Below are 24,373 nucleotides of genomic sequence, written 5' to 3' on the forward strand. Positions count from 1 at the left end.
TTATTATTCATAAAATCCTCAAGAATATTTGCATCAACTTTCAGTTAGTCAAAGAAAATGTAATATATCTTTCCTGCTTACATTTGGAGATACTGCATGCACTGTCAGTGAGTTTTAGTCACTGATATCATATAGCAATGATATGACACTGGCCTGTTTCCAGAAAGACTGATGGTTAATGGGCATCAGATTGAATCTCTGCATTTGCAGTATTTCAACTTCATGGAATATCATTGGACTGACAGTGTTCTTAATTAGAAAAAGTTATTTCAGCCAGATATTTGTATATACATAGAGATATTAAATCTTTGTTCCATATTATCTATTTTATACCATGGCTTGGTGAAAAAAAATGTTAAATATATTTTAAAATCATGTAAAGTATGTATACCACAGATATCATTCTGACTGTTGATAGAATTTTTGCATAGGTATTTCCTCTGAAGCAGACTTGAAAATTGAATTTTAAGCTTCCAGAGAAACATGAATTACTATGGGTTCAAATTTTTGTGCCATGTCTAGTTTTTGAGTTATTATGTAGATTTCTTATTTTCATATCAGACTGGGGTCTGGGCACAGAATTTGTGTTTATTTTCTTGCTTTGCTACAGATTTCATATGTGTCCTCTACTGTACTTTTTCTTCCCCAAACGAGAATGGGACCTTTGAAGGTTTACTGCGATACTAAGAAAGAAGCTAAGCAGATGGCTCAGAAAAACTTCCAAGTCAGGCTGATTCCCTGTTTTACTTAAATTACTAGAGTGACAAAAGAACAAAATGTTGCTTATGCTAAATGAATCACTGAAAAACCTGGGTAATAACAAAGAATAACAATATTTAAAAGTGAAGTTTTGTACACTGAGGAGAGTAACGCTAGCTTGTTAATGTCCTGCTTGTGAGACAGCAATAGATTGCAGAATGTTTTTTAGAATAAACATAAAACCAGGTGTCCCCATAAAAATCATGCTTTAAAAATAATATCTCCTTTTACCTATTACAGCATTTTCATTGGTAGAATTTAAAAGACTGTGCAAAAATATTTTTCCCCACTTTACTAAAAGAAAAGTGAGATTTTTTTTTTCTTTTTGTACCAAATTCCAGCTTTAGTTCAACAATGGTGATTAAATAAATCATTTAGTTCCACCTTAAACAAGCAAACAAAAACAATATTCAAAAACTAACAATACATCAAGACCTCTGGCTCCACGCTACCTACCTAGGTTGCCTAAGAAAACAGACAGACATTATACTATTGCTGAAACTAAATATACAAACTCTTAAAAAAACAAGAGCTAAAAAGTCCACTAAAAACTCTCTGCTACCAGCTCCCATAAAGTTTAAAGATCACTAGTTTACATTGAACAACTGATCTGGTTTCCCAAAGCAAAAACTGGAGAGAGACAGTATTTTGGGGAGTTTGGAAACTTTGCTACCTAGATTAGTATGAAGCACAAGACCACATCAGTGGTTTGAAATGATTTGAAGTCCAGTTTGCAACAAATTCCATCATCTGCTTGCCTCTGAGGACCCCATACATCTACATCTTTCTTACATAACTGATATTCCCCTGTCAACTTGTCTCTTGCTTATTATTGACACCTTAAGTCAATGGTCTCTGTTCATCCTGAGTTCTCACTTCTGTCTTCAGCAATCTCAAAGTCCTGTCCACCTAGCAGCACTGACTTATCATTTAATCATATTCCTCCACGAATAGGACCAGAGGTAGTCAGTCTTTGCAGTGATGGAATCTTTTCTAAATAACAGAATGACTAAATACTAGAATGCATTGTCATAGGATATATTGGGAGGGTATATTCAATCTCTTTAAGGATTCTGAGGTACAACCAGTCTGGCCAATTTAAGGTTTTATTTCTCCCATTCTCCATCCCATGCCTTGCTCCCCCATGCTGCTCCTGCACCATGAGTAGCAAAACCAGATGTGTGTGCAGGCTGATTTTTTTGCTGTTCAAAATCCAGCATCAGCAAACCTTCTTTCATTGACTAAAGTGTAGGATTATGAAGTGTGGTGCCCAAAATTCCAGCACATTCTTACTTTTCCTGGTTAATTCTGGAGTGTCTGAGGACACAGGTCAGCATATATCTGTATAGCTCCTAAAAGCAGCTAACAACGTTGACAGAGTATCAAGAGAGCACAATTTAGGTTCTACATAGGAAAAGAGGAGAGGCTATGTGTCTTCTGAGAATCTCTCCTAACTTAATTTTTTATAGTTCCATGAATACATTTTTTGACTTAAATTAAGAAACACCACATTAAATGAGGACTTGTAAGATTGGACTCATCTTACTCTATGGAGATTTTACTTGACACAGGACAAGACTTGCAGAGACGGTCAGAGAGAGTTTTCACTTTGTTTACAGGCTGCCCTGTGTTTAATCTTTTTGTGTAAATAAGAAGCCTAAGGATGTTCTAAAGGAAATCAATCACTTTGATACTTCCAAGCTACTGAAGCTTTCACGTGAGGTGCAACATTGGTTTTCCTGTTTCAGTTATTTAACATCATGCATTTGCTGTTTCAGTGTACACATTCTTATCTCAACTTTCTTCTTTACAGTCATCATCTGGGATAAATAGATTTTATTCTGCAATCCCAGAAACCCTTTTGGAGCTGTCTCATTTTGAAAAAGAAACAAGTATATTTTTAACATACATGTGTTCAGCATTATTTTTTTAATCATAGATTCTTTAGGCTAATAAAAAGTAGTAAAGAGAATACAAACAGTCTGGAGAAAAAACAGAACCCTCTGAAATCACCAATTGGGAGTAATCCAGAGTGAATCGAACTTCGCAAAATGTTGGGATTGGATTTTGGAAAAACAGCATGAAAATGATTATCCATATTTTCTTAGACATCTTTTATCAGTTTGTGTTTGTTTTTTTTTTTTTTCAATCATTTTCTAACTTACTCTATTCAGATGCTAGACCTAGAACCTTTATAATATTTTTTCGTGTCTTCCAAATGTATAAGGTACTGCTATAGCATGCATGAAAGACATTCAACTTTTCGAGCTTTTCCTTTCATTTCAATAACCTTCCTCTGTTTCAGATTTCCTTCATCTACTGCCCAGACCAACTTGGAAATTTGTCTCTTTACTGGTTATTACTCAGTTAGCTTGTATTATTTGAAACTAATATAGAGTACAGCTGGTCTACAATTATTTACTTTTGCAAACAGTGTTGAAGAAGCAACATTTAATGCGGGTCACCAGCAGAAAATCCTAATAGCTTCCAAAATAAAAGAGCATCTAATTAGTTTGGAAGAATAATTTCAAATTATCAGTCAGTGAAGTTTTGCAAAGGTATGCTGTTCTGTGTTTGAGGTATTGAAAGCAAACACGGCAAATGCCTGAAAACTGACAACTGTGAAAGAAAGGCACTGCATGCAGAAGGTTGTGAACTGTGCTTTACAACTTCAGAGGGATTATTTAAATTCATAATGGCAGCTCCTCTGATAAAGGGAAAACAGTATCCTCTGAAGAGTGGCCAGCTGTTGAGGGCTCAATAATCAGGCTTTTATTTGGCTTCCCTTCTGGAGTTGCTTTTATCAAAGATAGTGATGCTGGCAAACAAAATAAAGTGCTGTTATGTCATAGATACATTTTTGTAATAATTTCTGGAAGAGCCCAATATGACTTCGTTTTGCAAAATGTCTGTTGGACATATATCTGTCTGGATATAGGCCCTAGTACATTTGTCAAGCATAAAAATTAAGTTAGATTTGTATGTGTCTTCCAAATCATTATTTCCAGAACTGTCAGCCTGTTTCTTGCTTGTTTTCTTTAAATATTCAGATATGTTTGAGTAAAAAATACTGATGAATTCATCTGAAACTGCAAGGGCCAACAGAGATGGTCAGAGCCTTTTGACATCTTCATGTTTCCCTCCCTGTTTATTCCAGAATAACGTGAATGGAATTGATTTCCTGTTCCCTGGACAGAGGATCTTCATTCGTACCTTAAGGAGGCCATGCAGACAGCTCAAGCCAAGTACATTCTGGCCTTTAATTGGACTACGAAGTAGAACAGGAACCAGAACTGCAGTCACTGTTCTCAAGATAAATTCCTACTGATTTTTGTGTATATGTGACTTGAACATGGGTAGCAGAATTCAGCCTTGTTTCCTAATCTTATATTTTTTTGAGGCTTGCACACACGTTCTGATTTAATTTCTGCACTTTGAAATACATCCCTTTTGTTTTTTCTGGTTTAGGAAGAAGAAATTTTGTGGATCAGTTTTAACAATTGTTTCCACGTTCAGAAAATATGGTTTATACTGCCAAAAGATGTCCCTTTCTTCTAATGAAGGAGGGTTTACTTTCCTTTCTTGAATACCTCCCTGTTCCTATAGACATATTGGAGACCTACAGTTATTCGGGATGATTTTCCAGGGCTATGCTGATGTCCATCAACATGTTAAACCTAATCTGCTTAAGAAATCTCCAAGAGTCTGTCTCAACAGCCATGATGGAGAAACAAATTCTATGCCCAAGACCTTTAAGGGCCTTTTGTTTGAGGCACAAATGACAAAGGACAAATGAAGAAAGGTTACCTATTGGGCTAAGGCTTGCTCTTTGGCCTTGAAATTAACTGGCCCACAATATCCTTGTCTGTATGGTTTGGCTTACCAAAAAAACTAACATGGACTTGCTCACAGTGTATACTGGGAAAGTCACTGCCCCCTGGGGTCCCCCAGTTATGTTCAGTAATTGCTTGGATATGTACTGTTTAGATCAGGCTAAAACTATTCCAGGAAAAGGACAAGTAATTAAATATACATAGGCACATAAACATACATAGGCACATAGCACATCCTTTCTTAAGCCCGTGTCCTGGTCCTGGTTTGTTGTTAGCACCTGAGGCAGACTCAGGTCACAGTACACAGCAGAGTTCCCAGGCTGTTGGAGGGAAAACAACACCGCTCCTCTCCAAAACTTGCCTTTTCTTCTACCCTAGGCACTTCACATGAACTTATGATAGGCAGACATCCCTTAGGCATTTCCAAGTTGGTCTACTGTATTACCAGAAGTGCAGCACAGAATTTTAAAAGAAAAGTAATACATTGCCATGAATAAACCCAGATGAGTCATGAAAAGAAGAAATCCTCCCTTAACATATGTGTAAACGTAAGTTAATTTTTCTATACCATTCTGATCCCTAAATCATCCATGTAGGCCCTGTTCAGTCCAGAATAAATGTGAGCAAAAATTATGCTTTTTTTTTTAATGAATTCAACCATTTTAATTCACAGTCCTGGCATCTTCTCTGATTTTCATCATAATTTTTAAAGCTATGTGTAATTCTGTCCTTTGACACTTTTCCTTACTTGACAAGTATGTCTCCCATTTTTTCCTCTTATTTTTGAGCATCTTCTTCAAACGTGTAAGACACACATAATCCACTTTTATACTGTTTACACTTCTTTAGAGCCTTTGTTTTGAGAGATGTCCTATACTTGTTTTTTACTCTTTGCCTAAGAGTGCGTCAGAATGATTCACCTTCCTGAATCAGCAGAATCACTGAATCCTTCCTGAAACCTGAATCATTGCCTCCAGCAACCTGTGTGCCTTCATTACTGCAGAAGCTCTTCAGAGGTTCTTGGTGTTTGAAGAGAGTGTCTTCAGGGTTCACAGTGCACACAGTCAGCTCTGAGCACCCATGTCCTTTAAGTCAGGGGGTGAGCAGGGAGTTGACAGGATATGCCTTATTCCAAAGAACCCAAAAACATCAAAAATGAGCCAGATAAATCTCATCATTAAAGTTCCCATTTCTCACCAAGGAATTCAAAATTAAAGATGATTAGATCAGATGCAATTTTGTTTAAATAGCTTTAGATGCATCTCTAACTGAACCTGTTGTCTCATATGTTTCTCCTGAATAGCTTTGAGGCTCAGAATTCCAGTTAGTCTCCAGTAGCGCTTCTGCTTGACACACGCTAACCTGAATATTTACATTTGTACTCTCTCAGAAGCAAACCAATTCATACCACTTCTCATACTTTCTTCTCAGAGCACCATACAATATATCATACAACCCTGAGCCCTGTATTATGCAGTTCCAATTACAGAACGGTCCTTTGTGTGCCATGGGATAGCCTTTGCATTACATGGGAGCAAAATTCATACAAGCTGCTTCTAAATATAGTCTATGCTCTTATACACCATGCAGCAATGTTGTCTGACAAACTCAATAGGACAGAGATGCTATTCTGTGTCCCACCTGGGTAGATTCCTGTCAGCAGAAAGAGCTAATTGCTCTCGTTTCCATTTCTGGAGACTATGCAGGGAGTGTGCAATAAGCATTTCTGAGAATCATGCTACTTGAATTTAAAAATCTGAGTATCAACCCAATTTCACACGCTGTGACTTGAATGTTTAGTTTTAAAATGTATTGGTTTCTCTCTTAAGTCTTATGATAACTAAGTCTTATGATAACTTGATGCTACAATAAATAATTTAAGAGTTTTTTTGTGTTTCATTTTTCTTCTCCAAGGTCATATTGTCTGTTCACAGGAAGTGGTGATAGAAAAAAATAACCACTTAGGTCATCCATATCAATTTTTTTCACCAAGTGTTTTATTTATTTTTTCTTCTTTTTTCTTTTAATAATCAGGCTAAGTTTCCTACTTTTTTTTTTCACCCTATTTTTCTTTTACCTTAAAAATTTTATAGGAAAAAAAAGTATTATTAGAAGAAATTTTAACTTCATATGACATTTTCAAACTATAATAAATATTATGCTGTTACTAATAAGTCAAGGCTACCCAGTGCCTGACACTTGGTTTTGTGTTTTGTCTCCTCTCAGTAAAATCCAGCATTCTCTTTTTATTTTTCCTTTGCACTAAATTTTGGGTTGGAATTATCAGATATTCTAACAGAATTTTTTGGTATTTTTTTCTGTCTCCATTGTTTCACTCAACATTTCTGAGGCAGAAATATTTCAAGTTGTAATAGAGAATCCATATTTTTTTTCTAGTTAGTAAGTTAGACACCTGGTGCTCTCAGAATGTTTTAGAAGTTATACATTGTTTTTGGCAGTTCTTCCAGTTGGTGCAATTAATTGATCACCCCTTGTTCTCAGATGTGTCAGTTTAGTCTAACCTTCCAACCCTGAGAAATCAGATTTCTACTTTTTTTTTTTTTTTAGCATCTTTTTCACTTTAGATGAAAATCTTATTACGATCCTCTCTCATATTTAGCAGGCAAACAATGAACAAGATTTATCACTCAGCAGAGTCAAAAGAATTTCAGGAGATACTTACCTGTAATTCTGCTTTTCATTCCCTATGTGAAATCTGTCATACTGTGAATATGCCCGGTTTCCTTCCCAGTCCATTAATTCAATTCTTAGAGAATATTGCCTCTGACTTGTTATTGCAAAGATAAATTCATTCCCCAGCCAATGTTCACCTGATGGGCTACCAAAACCCTAGAAAAAAAGTTGGCAAAATAAATAGATGTAATTATTGTAATTGGTAGAATCTTTATACAATAATAAAATATTGCATTTTACCTTTACATTCTAATTACTGGTCACAAGATATTAATAGTATGATGCAACATCCTTAAATGGCAATATTGAGCAGTCAACTTCTATAATACATTACATACGATGCTATAACTAATTAGCATTAAGACAATTAAACCAAAACAGAATTCTGCTATAAACTATAAAAGGTTTAAAAGAGACTAATCTAGATTATACCCTGAATTCAAATTAGCTGTGATGGACAGCTCATGCTTTAATCTCTAAAAAATAAATTAATGTAAATTAATATACCTCTGCTATGACTGTCTGTCACAACTGAAGGAAGGAGGGTTTTGGTTTAAAATCCTTTTCTGTATATAAGACCTGTTGGACAGGACACTGCCTGTGAAAGATCCCGTTATAATACATATTTCTCTCATTCTTAATCTATTAAGGGACATATTGCTTAAGATTTTGTCTACTATAAAGCTTATTTTTCCTCATCCTGCTGAGGTGGCATAAGATATCTGTATGTGTTATTTCATTTTAAGATCTTTAACTTAAGGAGTTAGGAATATTTCTATAGACTATCCAAAGCACAGGAAAGCATACTGTAACTTTATTTCTAAGCATGAAAAATAAGCAATAGTAGAAAATTTAAGGTACTTAATTCTCCTCACATTTCATATATTCAGATGATCTTATTTCCAGTTAAGCAAGCTATCCACTTTTCAAACATGGAAAAATAAAGAGAAAGTGTGACCATTTTTCAAACTGCACTCTTAGACTGATATTTTTGTGCATCTTCCAGGTTTTAAAGTTGTATAAATTTTAATTAATATTTTACCACATTAAATTTAAAGTTTCCATTAATGTAATGAATTTAATTTACTATATATTAAAATTACTGTTCTTTATAAACTATTAGTTTAGTCCTACTTGGGAACTGCTAGCTTCATTTTTTTTTGTCCTCTTTAAACAGTAGATATTAAAATTGTGATCTATTTCTATGAAGATCTACTTCAACATGACTAGCTCATGCTTATTCGCATTTCTCAAGCTAGGAAAAATGAGACCTGGAAACGTGCTGGTTTGCCTATACTGATATCCCAAGAATGTTTGTAGAAGACCCTTGTGAAATTTTCCTAATCAAATGAAATGAAAGATTGGATTACGTTCTTGTCTTTGATACAATTCACCCTCTGTTGCTAAGTTGTGACTGCCAGATATATGAAAGAAGCAACAGAAAAGAACAGTAAAACATTTCTGCTTTTGCAGCAGACTAGACTGCATCCAATCTCAAGTATTTTCCTTCATCATTCACAATGGTACATTTCTCTCTGTAATAACAATTGACATTTACTCCCAGTTTCAAATCACAAATTAAACCATGTGATCTGTCATTAATTGATTCATTGCAATTTCCAAGAACAAATGTGAACATTTCCAGAGGGCATTTATTTTTTAAAGGAGGGCAATATGAAAAGACCTCTTCTGGACTAGAAGTTAGGGAAATATGTCTGTAAGAAACATTGGAAGGAAATCAACATCATGTACGATGTTTTAGTCACTCCTAATGTGAGATGGAAACACTGAAAATACAGTCCTCTCTCATTTGTATTCCTCTTTCACTGTCCAGGCTCCAGCCTCAGCTAGTCGGGGCATATGAGGATGAAATCCTGCCTCCCCAATTGGTGTGCTGCCCCTGTTTGAAGCTGCATCATAGCTGAGACTTTACTAAAGCAAAGCACAGGTATCCTAGCTGTAAACTTCTAAAGAAAATGAATTTGAAAACCTTGGACTGTGATGCATCTCGGAGAAGACTCAAACTGAAATATAGAAGGATACTATTATTTGGCATTTCCTTTCCCGCATATTATTTAATTATTTCCTCCTTTTCAAATAGATAATTTCCTATTTAAGACCCCATAAAGTTGGTTGTAGCTAATCCTGTCAAAACCTTGCTTTGACCACATCAGTCTCACAGTGTGAGCCCTGCTCCGCAAGCTTTCCCATAATGATGTGTCTGTATCTCTAACCTACTGCTTTGATTGCATTTGCATACATATTTGACTTTATAAATACTTCCCTAAAATACAAGGGCTTGTTCCTCACCAGCATAAACCCTAAATGCAGCTAAATAGCTTTCAACCTTTTATATTTGTTCCTTTGGTCCTTTTATAGAATCATAGAAAGGTTTGAGCTGGAAGGGACCTTATAGATTATCTCATTCCAACCATGCTGGAACACCTCCTATTAGATTAGGTTGTTCAAAAACATTTCATCTCCTTGCCTTATCTCTCTGCCCTGTGGCTCTCACACATGGTCACTCCTGTTCCAGAAACTTTGGCAGTGCCACACCAGAGCAGCCAGTGTTTGATCTCTGATCAGCATCTTTTGCCCATGATCACTGCCACTTGTCACAGAGGAAGGGAAAACATGCTTTGCGGTGACTACCCTGCAGATGCTTTTCCCCCCTAAAATCCAGAAGTCAGAAGTTGGTTTATCATTGGAGCATAGGTGTTTATATACCAGCTAAAATATATTTCTTTGATATCTGTATGGTTTCTTATTCACAAAATATATATTGTTCCTATCAGCTCTCTCCCTTTAAAAGAAGATTTTCAGGAAATCATTTCTCCCATTTTCCCAGTGCTGGCAAGCAGAGGGGACTTCCCTTTGAACTGTGGCTTTATTGAACTATATTTGTCTTATCTTATTTAGATTACAGCCTATTCAGGATGTAATACATGTGGCTTTTTTAACATTATGTGTTCCCATACGTGTTCTATATAAACTCCAGACACCGTATATAATTATTCTGAAATAATAATAATTTTTCTTCTTCACATTTACACTTTCTTCTCCCTTTTCTCACATGTTATTATACTAAGATGAAAATCTATCACTAAGTGGTTTTCTCCCATGACCAGAGGAAATGAAATTGCAGCAAAAGAGAACAGAAGGAATATAAAAAAATATAAAAAAATTTATGGGGAAAGTCACTACATAAGTTACATTAGAAAGAGCTACATTATTGAAACTCAGTAGAAATTACTAGACTAAAAATGATTCCTGTTTCATTTATACTGCTGAATCCAAGTAATAGTTTTACTTTACTGAAGAACAGCATTATTGAAACCAATTTTCATTAAAAAAACACACAACAACAACTGTATTTTATTTCTTTGTCATGAGCAACTTCTTTTTAATTAAACTCCTTGCTGCTGCAAAACCAAGGAAGTAAGTGGAATACAAAAAGTAACTCTGAAGGAAGGAATGTTCCTAAGAATGGGTAGTATATTTTATTAAACACCTAATATGTCTGGAAAAGCAAACAAACAAACAGGTATTCAGAGCTTTCTTAGATCTAAATCAGACAGGATTAGTACATTTATGCAAAGCAAAGAGTTGAGAACAATAAAATTTCATTATGCCAAACTCAGCTGTTTACATCTTGTCTGCAATTTACTGCCCCTGTTTCAGATGTGAATAAAGACTTGCATGGTCACTGTATTTTCCAGATATTTGGGCTTACTGCATAACTACACAGCTTTTCTTTTTTATATCTTGCTTAGACTGCCACTGGTAAAAGGACACTACTACTTTGACAAGATAGCTGCTTTTGTGTGCAGAGGAAAATGGCATATTCTTCTCAAACAAACAAAAAACGAAGAGCATGAATTAACTTTTAATTTCCATTCCCAACCCCAAGGGTGGCATAGAAAATGGTAGTAAAGAAAGATCATGCCAAACTCTCTTGATTTTTCTTCAGTGTCTTTAACCTTCAAATACAGCTCAGAATTTTATCTTCAAATACTTTTTTTTTTTTTTTATTTCAGCCAGAAAACTTAAGGAAACAAGCTTATGCAACTGTGATGCCCACCCGACTGCTACTTTTGCACAATGCCTTTTGAACACTTTTGAGGATGGGATAGACGTCTCACAAACATGAAGTTTAGCAGTTTCAGGAGAACTGCTGCCTGGGACGAGTAGCCCCAGGGAGAAAGGCTGAAGCAGCAGCTCTGCAGTTGCCCATTCCAACTACCTCTATCAGCAGGCACAGACCAGCCAGCCAAGTGCAGATGCTTACCACATATTGCCTCTGAGGGATCCTTAGACATCTGGGAGAAATTTGAGGGACATAAAAGGTGAACTCAAGCTATTGCCACAGAAAATCTTAGAAAGTAACAGAGATTCAGGGAGATTATTAATAAAGTGAATGGGACTTCTATGTGGTACACAGAACAAAAAATCCACAGAAAAGCAGACCTCATTAGTCTTGCTGTTCATGAGGCAATTCGGTAATCACTCAGTACTGAAAATCAAATAATGAAAGCCAAGCATTTTAGTTAACAGAACAGTTATGACCATACTGTTGCTCAACTCTGTGGGTTGCCAAGTGATAAGATGACTTCAGCCTTGCCTAAAACCATGTTTGTTAATTTCCATGGACTAGAAGTTTCATTCTGAGAGTAGCTTTGGGCATAGTGTTGTATCTTAAGAGTTAAAATTAGGAGTCACCTGTTCCTGACCCAAACCTGTCACCTGTCATTAAATATGTTTGTTTTCCATTACATATCGATTCTGTCAACATACTTGTCTTATTTATTTATTTATTATTCATATGGCTATAACAGATACTTCGTGTTAAAAGCTTTGCACTTAAACTCAAGGAAGTACTTGAGGTAATCCAAGTTATCCTCAGCTATCAATCTACTAGGAGAAGGAACATCTGTATTTTGTGAATATGTTTATAGTTAACTACATTTTAAGTCCCTTTAAAACCCAGAAGGTTTTAAGTACTGTTCCAAAATTGCATTTTAAGTGACTAAGTGACACTATTTTGTCATTAGCTTTCTATATTTCGTCCATTATATGTTTCCAAGTACAGGGATTTACTCCTTAAACTTTATATTTTATTCCAAAAAACTCATTTTGCTTTTCCGTTAAAATCTGCATAAGGTTTTGGGATGACTGGCAAACCAGACACTTTAAGTTCCCACAAGATCGATTATCATAATAGGGAAAGGCCAGAAATTTCCAGAAGTTTTCAGAGCTTTCATACATTTTCCTCATTAGCGCTCTATGGAAGTTGGGAAACTGCCTGCATTCACTAATGTGCTTTCTTAACTGCCCACCACTAGCCACAGGCAGGATACACAAATATTTGCACTGACCAAGCATAAATTATTTTCTTGTTTCATTTTATTGTTCACAAACTGGAAACATTTATATTTCTGCTGCTGCTGAAAAACTGCATTATGATTGTATTTTCGCCAAGTTTGATCTTAGTTGATGAAGTTAGTTAAAAAGACGTAAAAATCACAATAAGTCAGTAGTTTTTTAAAAAGGAATAATCTGGTAATGTTTTGTACTACATTTAGAATAGATTGTTCTTGTAGACATGATAACTTATTTTCAGACCAAAGAAAGCAGAAATACAGAGTTTTACTGATAATTTTAATTCCATACATGTACTAGGACGAAGCAAAGGAGTTTTCTGGTTCTTTATGCCTACAGCTACATAGTAAATTGTTAAATTGTGTATATTCAGACATAATGCCCAACTGTTATGTTAAAAAAAAGTAAAAAGAAAAAAAAAGTATTTTTTTCCCGTTATATACATTAATGCACTTAGCACCCAGAATCAGAGAATAGTACCATATTTTATAATATTTACTCTAGATGACATCCAGGTTCTACATCAGCTCATTTCCAATTGCACAATCATTAACAGAGACAAAAGCACTAAAGCAGTCATGAGTACAAAGAAACTGAATTCAGTACTGGTTTAAAAAATGACCTGAAGAATTTACAGAGTTGATACTTATTCAAAAATAATAAGTAGGGTGCAAAAGAGTTTTATTAGGTTTGGCAAAAGCTGTGGGGGTATTCTGCTTGAATCATGTTACTCCAAGTTCATTAAACAATTATCTCTCTTACTTTATTTATTTTGTCTGATAATGTTCATAGGAAGCTTTGACTTTTTATAGACAAAACAAAATTGAAACCAGACACAGTCAATATATCCTATGGGTTCATCTCCTGTCAGACAATTCACTGAATAAAGCAGATAATAATTCAGTGTTTTAAGGCAGCAGTGTCTTCCAGAAGACAAAGTGTATTCAGCTCCTTTTGCCTCAGCTGAGAATGTGGAATGGATTTTGTTTAAGAAGATAATTTCTAAATCATTCAGTTTACTTCTCCATTTCCACTGTGTCAAATTATTCATTGTATATATACATTTAAATATAGAAATAACTTTAATTTTCCTCAAAGAATAAGTTAAAAATGTTAACTTTAAAAATTAAGTAAAATATTTATAATTATTTCTATGAAATATCCATAAATATTTGGTGGAAAGTTTTAAAAATATGTTTGGAAGCCAGAGGTACCTTCTGAGAAGACTAAAACAAAACTTAAGTTACTTTCAATTAAATGACAGAACCGAATGTCTCCACCAGCATTCCAAGTTTGAAAAGTGCCTCTCGCAATCTTGTTCATGTCCTGCAGCAGTTCAGGTTGCAGCACTTCATTCTAAACCAAATGTATCAGTAGACATACAGAAGTTAAATTCACTTTTTCCTTTCTCCTTCCCAAACACACACAGAATCAGCAGTAGCAGCCTTCCCCATGAAGAAGAATCCCAGCATCAGAGCTCAGGTTTGAAGTGCAAACCTACACAACTGGTACCTCTGGCTTGGCAATGTGCCCCAGACAACTAATTTTCCGCCACTGATACATATCGAACATCTAATCTGGCCCAGCCAGATTGCGCATCACTGGGGCACTAATAACTGAATGACACTAGAAAATGACTGACACCAGAGTTAAATAATTATAGCACTAATATGACATGAATCCCAAGGTGAAGGGCTGCTCCAGTGAGTCCCAGATGAAACTGATAAGGCAGGAGATGCACCTCCCTGCAGAGAAAGCTGTGCTATGATGAAAGCACACAACTGTCATTTGGAGGACAGCAGAGCAGATACCTAATGATCTCTGCTAAAACTCTACTGAATCTTCAAATCACTAATTAAAAGCAAACATGCAAACAAAAACCTCTCAAAATCTCACCCAGATGTTGTACAATAGCATGTCCATTTTTGGGAAGAAAATTTCTTTAATAAACATTAATCTTAATGATGGTATTCTAGGAAAGGCTGTTACCATGATTATGCTTAAGAATTAAGAGAAATATTTGTTTAATTAAGCTGAAACATTACATACAATTTATTAAAAGTCTTACATGTAAGGAATACCCTACATGGTTCTATTAACAGACTTGAAGAGTACATGGGCCTTATCAACATACACCGATGGTGTAAAATTAAAGCACTGAAGGCAGAGTAAGCAAAAGTGCCAACACCACTCTTGAAACTGGTGTTATCCAGTAATACTTGCATAGCAAAGACTGCTCAGTGTAACATAGTTAAAACACAACTGTGCTACTGTTAAAATAACACTGTTTAATTTTACTTCCAAAAATATTCAAAAAAGTAAAGATGAGTCCTTGTGTGGTAACAGCTCCATTGCCCAATCTAGTGATCCAAAACTCTCTGAAACAAATATGGTTTCGTCCTTGCTCCCTTAGATCATGTAGTAGAAATGCACACTGTAGCTTAAGCCTTGGTCAGAACCCGATTACCTTCATGAACGCGTTTTCATAGAAGTGAATACTGTCTCTCATCATTTTGATATCATGTCTGTCTCCACTGGACATGCTTTAGACCTCAGCAGAAGCAGAGAACATGCTTTCTCTTTCTGTAACACTGATGAAAGTAATAATCATCTGAGTAACAGTATGAGTCAGAAGTGACTTTTTAATAAAGTAGGGTGACATGTAATTCTTTATCAAAGAGGTGTGGGTCTCCATGAAAGGCGTTACTCACAGAATAACTTAATGCACATTCCAGTCACTAAAAATCATTTCCTTATATTCAAATTACTTTGTAAATATTTCAAAGAAACAAATGACTTCCATGCCATATATCCCAGTCTCTTGAAGTAAATGACTTTTTCAGATGCAGACAATTTGTAACTCATGACTTTGAAATGTACTGTCATAAGGAAAGTACTTGTACCTATATGTCAAGTTATTCATATCTGGTGTGCCTTTTTTATCCCCTTGCACTCCTAATTCTCATGAGCTTATCCATTTAACATAATAATTCTACTCCTCTCCCTCTCCTCCTTGCCCCCCATCTTGTTTGTTTCCAGTACAGAAGCAGCACGCCTTCTGTCTTTTCTAAGGACATGTTTTCCCTAGCTCTTGCCTTTCTCACAGGTCCATCCTTTCCTCTATTTTTCAGGAAGGACCATGCTGACATGGCAATGTATTTTATATAATTCTTTGCACTACTGCAAGGGAAAAAGGTGAATCAGTTTCTGCAGGAAAAAAAAATACAGGATGTGTCTCCAACTCTATAAATAGGTATATAGATAGACAGATGGATGGATGGAGCACAGGTAGTGCTCTGAAGGCTCTCCTGCTTTCAGGAAACCTTCTATATTCTTTTCCTAATCCCATATTATCTTCAAAATGCCTCATGTTCTACAATCCAGCAATTCTTCTCTTCAGACCTGTTTCACTCAGCCACAGAAGGAAGGAGAATCTGTTCTGAAGCGTGCTCTGAACAGTCCCTACTTTGTTGCTGAGATGAAGAAAGCAGAATAGAATAACTTAGAGCAAAAATTTCTTGCCTCTGAAAACAAGGCAAACTTGTGCAAACTGCCATTTGAGAATGGCCCATTACTCCTAAATACTCGGGCATTATTTAGGGAATTAAGTCAGACCAAAACTCCATTAAAAAATTAAAATTGTGGATTTTGTGTCAGAAGTCTATGTTCACACTCAGGCTATAGCCCTGTTCAGTGTGCTAGCACAGATATGGTAAAGGAGCTGAGGAAGGAAAAACTGAATCAAATGCAAGTAGGACCACCATCCTCTTGATACCCTCCGTGCAAAAGAGGGAACCACAGGCCTTCTTGGCAGAAAGACATAAGATCTTCTTATAACATCCTGTTAGCTAGTTATCAGGAGCAGCTGCATATCTTTGCCATTGGTGTAATCCTTCGTAGTCAGATGATTTTGGGGTAATAACTGTGGAGATGAAAATTTCTTCTAATATGAAAGCAGTCAATGATCACATTTTTCAGGTTTACATATCTGACTTTTTTTTTTTTTAAAAACAGATTTTACAGGATCTGACATATCTAATGTACATATGTTATGGTTTTGTTGTTTGGCTTATGCTTCCTTAAGTTAATGTTTGTGACCAAAGCAAACAAACAAGATTGACTTGAATATAGCTCAAGCCAAAATCAATGGAGGAAACATCTTACTGTTGTAAAACCACAGGCACGTTGGTAGCTAGGAATATCTAGCTATTACATGTATCTACATTTTCAACATGAAGATAAAAGTTTCCTAATTTTAAATTCCTGTCAAAACTAAAAATTTTTTCTGAAAAGTATATGAATACAGTTAGGTGAATTAAGTCTCAATAGCCATTGCTGTACTTGGCATCCTGTGAAGCCAGTGAGCTGCATTATACGCTTGCAATGGAACATACTATTTAGCTCACAGTAATTGCTTTTCTTTACCCTAAAGGGAAAACATTAGCATCAATGAAGATTCAAAAAACGTGCTTTGGACAAATTCATCTAATACGGAATAGTCACAGACAGAACAGTGTAACCATCTTCAGAGCTGTTATTTGATAGTATGTGAGCTCTCTTTCAAAGAACATGGGAATACGGCAACGTGTCAGTAATATTAGACTACTGTGAACACAAGTGGTGTAAAGATTTTGTGGCCATATCAATGCATAACAGCTTAATTACTGATAACCCACAAGAGGATATATAATTAATTTAGAATAACTAGATTTAACAAAGCTGAGAACTACAAAATATATTTTTTCCATAATATGGACATTCTAATTTAAGTGCTTTTTTTTTTGATCAAGAACATTCTACTCAGCCAAGCCATATGGTTTATGTATTTTTCGTTTTAAAAATAAACACATCTGCATCTGAAGTTGTTCTCCACTAAAATAATGGAACAAGAATCATAAAACATACACAAACAACTTAAAAATGTGCCTTGTGCATTGCTTTTTACGCAGTCTGTCTCACTCGAAAGAGAAAGTGATGAACATAATAATCTAATGTGACTGGAAGGGGCCAGAGCTCTGTCTGTATTTTTTTTTTTTTTTTTACTGTTTCTTGTATTTGGGGGAAAAAAGGAATCTGCATACTCTTTGTAAATGGACAAAATTGCAACAGAGAAATATTCATCATCAATTAATGTTCCAAAAGGGAACAGTACAACAGCTTGAGGTTTTGCCTCTTGGCTCAGGTCAAACACAATGTTAACTGTGGTGAGGACTTATTTTTAGAAAGAAAAAAAGTTCAAGTTAATATTGCTACTGGGGCAATATGTAACAAAACAAAAGTCAGAATTCAGAGAGAGTTTGAAAGGTGGGCAGAAACAATTGTACCAAAAGTGAACATAGGAACAGCTGGAGACCACAAAAGGAGTTAGTTAGAAGACCACCTTCTAAAACAGGAGCTAGACACTTTGAAAATAAAAATTAAATATAAACAATGTCTGGAAGTTTTCAAAATGAACATGGCAGTCAGAAATAAAATCTTTGTTAGAGCCGTAGCTCTTGCTATGAATAGTTCAGGCAGACTCAGAAGCCTAAATACACAGCTTACACTCTGTCAGACTTGCAAGTACTGGTGAATAAGTGAGTTAACCATCAACCTGACTGCCACAAGCCAGAATGTCTCCAAGAAATTGGGAGAGACTTATGTTTGAGCTAGAGCTTACTCACAGAAATGATGTGTAGTAACCATATCAAAAAGGGTAAAAACATCATGCCAAGAGGAAAATTAAAGACTTACTTACAGTGCGTACAGGAGTTCAGATGTCTTTTAGGTAAGCATAAGGCATGGTTCACAAGACTTGCTACACCAGTTATAGTTCACTGAGGCTCTGAGGAAAGTCAGATTATTCCAGATAACATAATCCAAATGCCCACTATAGCTGCATCAAGAAATATTTCCTGAGAAAGTTCTGATAACCACCTCTGTGGTCCAGCTCTCATTAGGCCATGAAAAAGTCAAAATATCCTGCTCTAGCATCATACCACATAGGCACTATGGAGCTAAAGATCAATCTGACCCAGCATCTTTAAGAAGAAGAAAAAAAAAAAAAAAACAAGAAATCCCAACAGAAATAGAAGTGGTTTTGTAGATGTACTTTTCAGGCACACACAGATGCTAGTGATGATTTCTAAGATAAATTGGCAGCACATTTGTTTTAAGCACTGAACTGGTGTTGGACTCAGATACTAATCAGGAACATGAGGTTAAGGGGGTGTGAAATTTACTGCTGTGGTTCGTTCTTGCCTCAAAGAACCAAAAGAAGAACCAGCTGCTGGTCATGAAGATAGGGGGTAGTTGCCATAAAGCTTAGAAATGCAGCTGTGGGTCTAATATACACTTGTGATCCCAATCTAGATCATGACATTATGAATGATTAAGAAAGTGATAGATTTCTTTCATTAGAGAAAGGAAATGGCAATACTATAGCAATAAAGGCATGCAGTAAAATTAAATACTGACATGCAGGGGAAAAAAAAAAAAAGAGGAAAAAAAATGTCAAGGAAAAGGATTGCTGTGAGCTGGCCAAGGCATGTAATTTCAAATACCTACTGAGAGTCTTTACTCAATGACAGAAAGAAAGAAAATATTTTAAAGGTCTGAGGAAGCCCCCAATAGACTTGGCTCCCTAGAACCCCCCCTAGGAAACTGATAGTGAATGTTTAGATATTGAGTATGGAATAATTTCTGTGAGATTCGTGGAAATTTTTAAACTAGGCATGCTGAAAGGCTAGAGAATAGGGAATCCAATATCCATCACCCAATTTGGCAAAAATGGAGACAATGACTGGGAAAGGTATATTTATCCAAGAACTGAAAATCTGGAATTTGAGCAAGAAGTCTCAATAGCCAAGTTAGTACATGACCTAATCCTTTGTTTGGATGTGATTATTGCTAACGACCGCCTAATAAATACCAGAAACTGCCTTAGAAATTCAGCCTGTAGAAACCCCCTTTCTAAAAGTGGCTCAGGTAAGCAACGTTATTTTTTTTTATTTTTTTATTTTTTAACACATTCTCTTTCCAGAATTCATAACTCTAATTCCCACTTCAAACAAGGAAATATGAAAAATGGTAGAAACCTGCTTCAGGGTGATGTTAGCTGTTGTTGTTAAAGGCATTACTTGATGCTCAACTTTAAATGTTTCTCATAAGAAACAAATAGTAACATGGAAAATCCTCTGCAAATGCTGGTAAGAAAAAGACAGGAGGAGGAACTCAAAAGGATTTGCTCTGAATTTCTTCTAATTTGTATAACTGAATATTTAAAAGTGAAATGGTCCAAGAGAATTTGTAGTCAGAAATGAGTTCTTAGGAGTGAATGCAAAAATTATACTGCATGGCACATGATCAAGGCCAAAAATGAACGATACTGGTAAGCACTTAGGCTACTGAGAAAGAAGACGGCATCACCAGTCTTGTATAGCAGAATAAAAGTGAAGAAAAGGATTTTTATTCATCAGCTACTGTTTTAGATACCAAAGAATGTTTGATTTTATTTTCCAGAGTGAAGATTGGACTCCAGTAGCAATGGAGCCAAAAGAAAAAGAAGAAAAAGTTAATGCCAATATTACTGCAATATCACTGACTTTCTGCTGATTAAAGTATGGATTGAGCTGTGTATTTCCTAATTTTGAAATATTTATAGCTACTTTATCTCTCTATCAATGTGTTTCTTGTGTTGGTGTCTGGAATATACATTGAACAGAAATTCAAGTAATTCTATGTACGCTGAAGGCACCAGCATGAAACTGAATAAAAGACAATGATTGTCTCAAAGACTGTCTGCAGGGTGAATTGGTGCTGGGTAATTCCTGTAACCCAGCAGTGCTGTCACTCACCGTTGTAGAGATTATCCCATGTTGCTGAGAGAAGCTGTGTATGCCCCATCCCTGGAGGTGTTCAAGACCAGGTTGGATGACGCCCTGGGTAACTTGATCTAGTGGGTGGCATCCCTGACCATATCAGGGGGGTTTGGAACTAGATGATCTTTAAGGTCCCTTCCAACTCAAGCCATTCTATGATTCATTCTATGATACACCCTTTCTGAGTTACCTGCTATAAGGATCTCAGTTTATAGTCAGAGAAAATGTGCAACAGCTTCCTAAAACTGGACAAGCCAGTAACTTGTAAGGGTACTTGCAGTACTGCAGTCTGGTGGACTAAGTCCCAGCTCAAAAGCTGTCAGTCAGTACCTGTTGTAACTGAACAATTCCCACGGTTTTCAAGATTCTTTTCCAATAAGAACCAAATGCACTGAAAGTAAAAGAATCCCCAGAGATTTATTATTGTTGTTATTATATTGTTATGATATTGTTTATTTCTGTTAGATTAGAGGCCCTAGTGAACTACTAGCACAACAAGAATGTCTTAGCAAATCTGGAAAGCAATGTCTGAACTTATTTTAAGAAACATTGCATCTCCTACCATACTCGCTTCAATTGGAAGAAACAGCAGGTGGATATGTCAGGAACGAGCTATGATGTGATCTAATAGACCCTGGACACACTTTCTGAACAATGAGGGAATTGTTACATCAGTGGTGCTCTTGAAGCTCATAGTCCATCACATTTCAGTAATCTGCAGTTTCCACTGTCCTCCATCGTCCAACATTTGCTCGTATAAAATATTCTCAGCTAGGGACCTCAATTAGTTACTTTAGTAAAACGGTTCAGAAAAGCAGAGACAAACCTACATCCCAACTTTTCACATTACTCCTAGGATAATTATCAGTAAAAGATCCTTTTTTGTTTGGTAGAAACAAAGTATCTCTATAAGAAAGACTATGGTATCTGTAAGGAAAAGCAAAATGAATTCAGAGTGCATGAACCAGACAAAAACTTCATAATCCAATTGTTAACAGGTTCATACCATTGCAAAGGAAATTTTTAAAAAGAAGAGTTGTTATTTTTACGTGGTCTAAGAAAAACCTCAGGAGAAAATACCAGAGTAAATCTCAAATAACTATTGTAGTGTCTATAAGTTAAAACAACAGATATGTAGAGAGTAAGTTAGTTTGCATATACGAATTCTAATTTCCTCATAAGTAAAACTAGTATAATCTTAAAATTTCTGTTTCCCCAAATAAATTATGTTTTAAATCTTATTTGACTCCAAACCAAAATAGAGTAGAATAGTTTTCAAATTTTCTGCTAACTTAAAACTCCAAACAGAATCCAATTTTTTATTTTTTTATGAATTCTAAAAAAATTGTGTTCAATTTTGAAAATAAATTCAAAAATATTTGTCATTTCAACATTATTTTTACTTCACATATGTTATGAAATAGATTACATCATCTAGTTTTCCATAGTAGGAGAGATCTGATGTCAACAATCCAAATGGCTAATTCTATCCCTGTAACTTAGATTTGCTAGTGATATACAAATATTGAAAACAAAGGATCCATAGAATCCAAAAGGACATTTTGGTTAAATAATCTGATTTTTTTTTTTTCTGAAATAATAAGTTCCATAACAGAACTTTTTCCCATATAAATTATTACTGATGTGAGATTGCTTTCTTTTTAAAACATTTTAAATTCTGTTTTCATATGGTGCTTTTTGAAAAATGTTGGAAAAAAGATTTTCCTATTCCAAGCTGATAACATAGTTCTGAAAATTTCATTGGGAATGTCACTGTAATATAAGCCAGTCCTCGGGGCCTCAAAGAAAAAGAGCAGCTCCATCAGGAAGTGTGATCAGGGAGAAAATGAAAAGCTCAGAAGTTATTCAGACTGGAGTAATTTTTTTTTTTTTTGAGTTTGCAATGGGAAAATAGCCAGCTTAAGTCATGTCATCTGTAATTTGGTAAGTTATTTATTTTCTTTTAATCCTATCTGAAGTATCAACATTTCCAGTACATTGGCTTGATTGGCAGAGGTGTTGTATGGCTTGGGATAGACCCCAGTAAAACTCTTCATTCCTATCTAAGATGCTCCAAGTTCTGAAGGAGTTCCCCTTAGTTGAAAACATCCATGCTTTAGGAACATCATCACATCCTCATTACACCTTAATATCACAGCAAGTCAAAACTTCAGAAGGGCAGACAATGATATTCTTTACTGCATATGCCTGAGCATGACCTCATTTTAATATTAGTAACTAATCTGACAGAAAGCTTACGTCATGGGAAATAATACCCAACTAATTGAGTAAAAAGTATATTATGACTTTAAAAAGTAACAGATTTGAAAAAGGTAGCTCATAAAAGACTACTTCAGACCATTATAGACAGACCTATCAGCATAAGACAGTACTATTTGACAGTACTATTCGAAATGTAACTCTCCTGTGAACTGTACAGCTATTCCATATTTTTCACCTTACCATTTTGTATTCTTTCCAGCCTTTTTGGAAATCCAAACTCCCGTCTTCTCGGTGCTGTATAACTGTCCATCCTCCTCCAGCTGTTTCCATATTGCAAAAGACCTGTGCAGTAATAAAAAAGAAGAGATACTTGCTTTGGAATTCTGTCATTTTAGACAGGGGAAAAATGTGAATAATGGCATTAAGGAAGTCTGTTTTCCTATGGATTCATGCCTCATTCTCACGCCCCTCATTAGAACAATCTGAGCTCTTCTTATGTTCAGTGTAATTCTCCCTGTAAAGTTTCCTGTTCGTTCAGCGTATTACACAAGAATATTTCCCCATCATCTCCCTCAGCATCCTCAGCATTCCTCTTCACATTCCCTTCATGTTCCTTCTGTACTTTCTCTGCAGTTCCCCTGAAACTACTGCCTTCTTCTAAACAAAGAGGTGTGTTTTTCAGTGATAATAATGCTTCCTATAGCTTTTATCACATTCTAAGAAAGAAGCTTTAGGAATTCTTACAGGAAATACCAATTCAAGGAGTCCAAAATGTAGCAAAGATGAGATTATTCTGGTTTGATTTGCATTGTAATGTGTCAGTGTGTCAGGCAGTGTCTGAAAACACAGATAACTGATTTCAGTCTAACCTGTTTTGCGGATGACAGAGAACATAGGAACAGACTCAAGTACAGAGGTCTTATCACATTAACACCTGTACTGAACCTCTAAGATCATATCCTGCCATCAATGCACTGATAAAATTCTAACTTTGATACTGAAAGTCTGTGTATTAAGGATAATTTAACAATTTAGCAATTTTGCTGAAGCTTGATGCCAGAATATTGTGTCATTTGAAATCCATTAACAATCTTAAATATTAAAAATGGATATTATTTTTTATTATTTTTCCACTCATTACATTATCTTTTTAAAATTATACAAGATAAATTATGAAAAATTATGAACACTGTTTAGCCATTCACTTTTCTTGCTGTGTGGCAAGTGATAGTACTTATTATTGTAGGACACTTGATTTTAAGACCCAACTAAGTCTCTCAGTGCTACCCACTGAAGCAAATTTTCATTCCCAAGTATTCATCCATCACATAATGGCACTGCAGCTAACCTAAATTTCACTTGACTGTGCACTTGTATAGTTATATTCACCTTTTTAAGAAAGATGTTAATATGTAAGGAGGTTGAAGAGGTGTCATCTACCTGCTTAGCTTCTGGCATTCCCATCAACAAGGCAACACTGGACAGTAACTTAAAGCTTTAAGTTGCTTTGCCAAATTGAAGGTTAGTGTCCAATACAGTTAAATAAAAATTCTTCCTTCAGTTGACTAGAGAACCATATTCCACCCTCAGGCAAAACAATTTGAAATATTTCCTACTCATAAGCAT

The 24,373-nt window shown here is 35.5% G+C and overlaps 1 protein-coding gene across 4 annotated transcripts in view; it reads right to left on the minus strand.

The window, feature by feature from the left end:
- Positions 1 to 24,373, minus strand: part of ANGPT1 (angiopoietin 1) — a 184,405-nt gene that overhangs the window by 36,577 nt on the left and 123,455 nt on the right. For all 4 annotated transcript variants that reach the window (XM_048068717.2, XM_013180022.3, XM_066990654.1 and 1 more), the window contains 2 exons: positions 22,988 to 23,089; positions 7,276 to 7,442 (listed from right to left, as the gene is read on the minus strand). In XM_048068717.2, the coding sequence (XP_047924674.1) occupies positions 7,276 to 7,442; positions 22,988 to 23,089 (269 nt within the window). The remainder of the gene's footprint in view (positions 1 to 7,275; positions 7,443 to 22,987; positions 23,090 to 24,373) is intronic.

The sequence above is a fragment of the Anser cygnoides genome, chromosome 2, assembly GCF_040182565.1.
Source record: "Anser cygnoides isolate HZ-2024a breed goose chromosome 2, Taihu_goose_T2T_genome, whole genome shotgun sequence".
In the NCBI taxonomy this organism is placed as follows: Eukaryota; Metazoa; Chordata; class Aves; order Anseriformes; family Anatidae; genus Anser; species Anser cygnoides.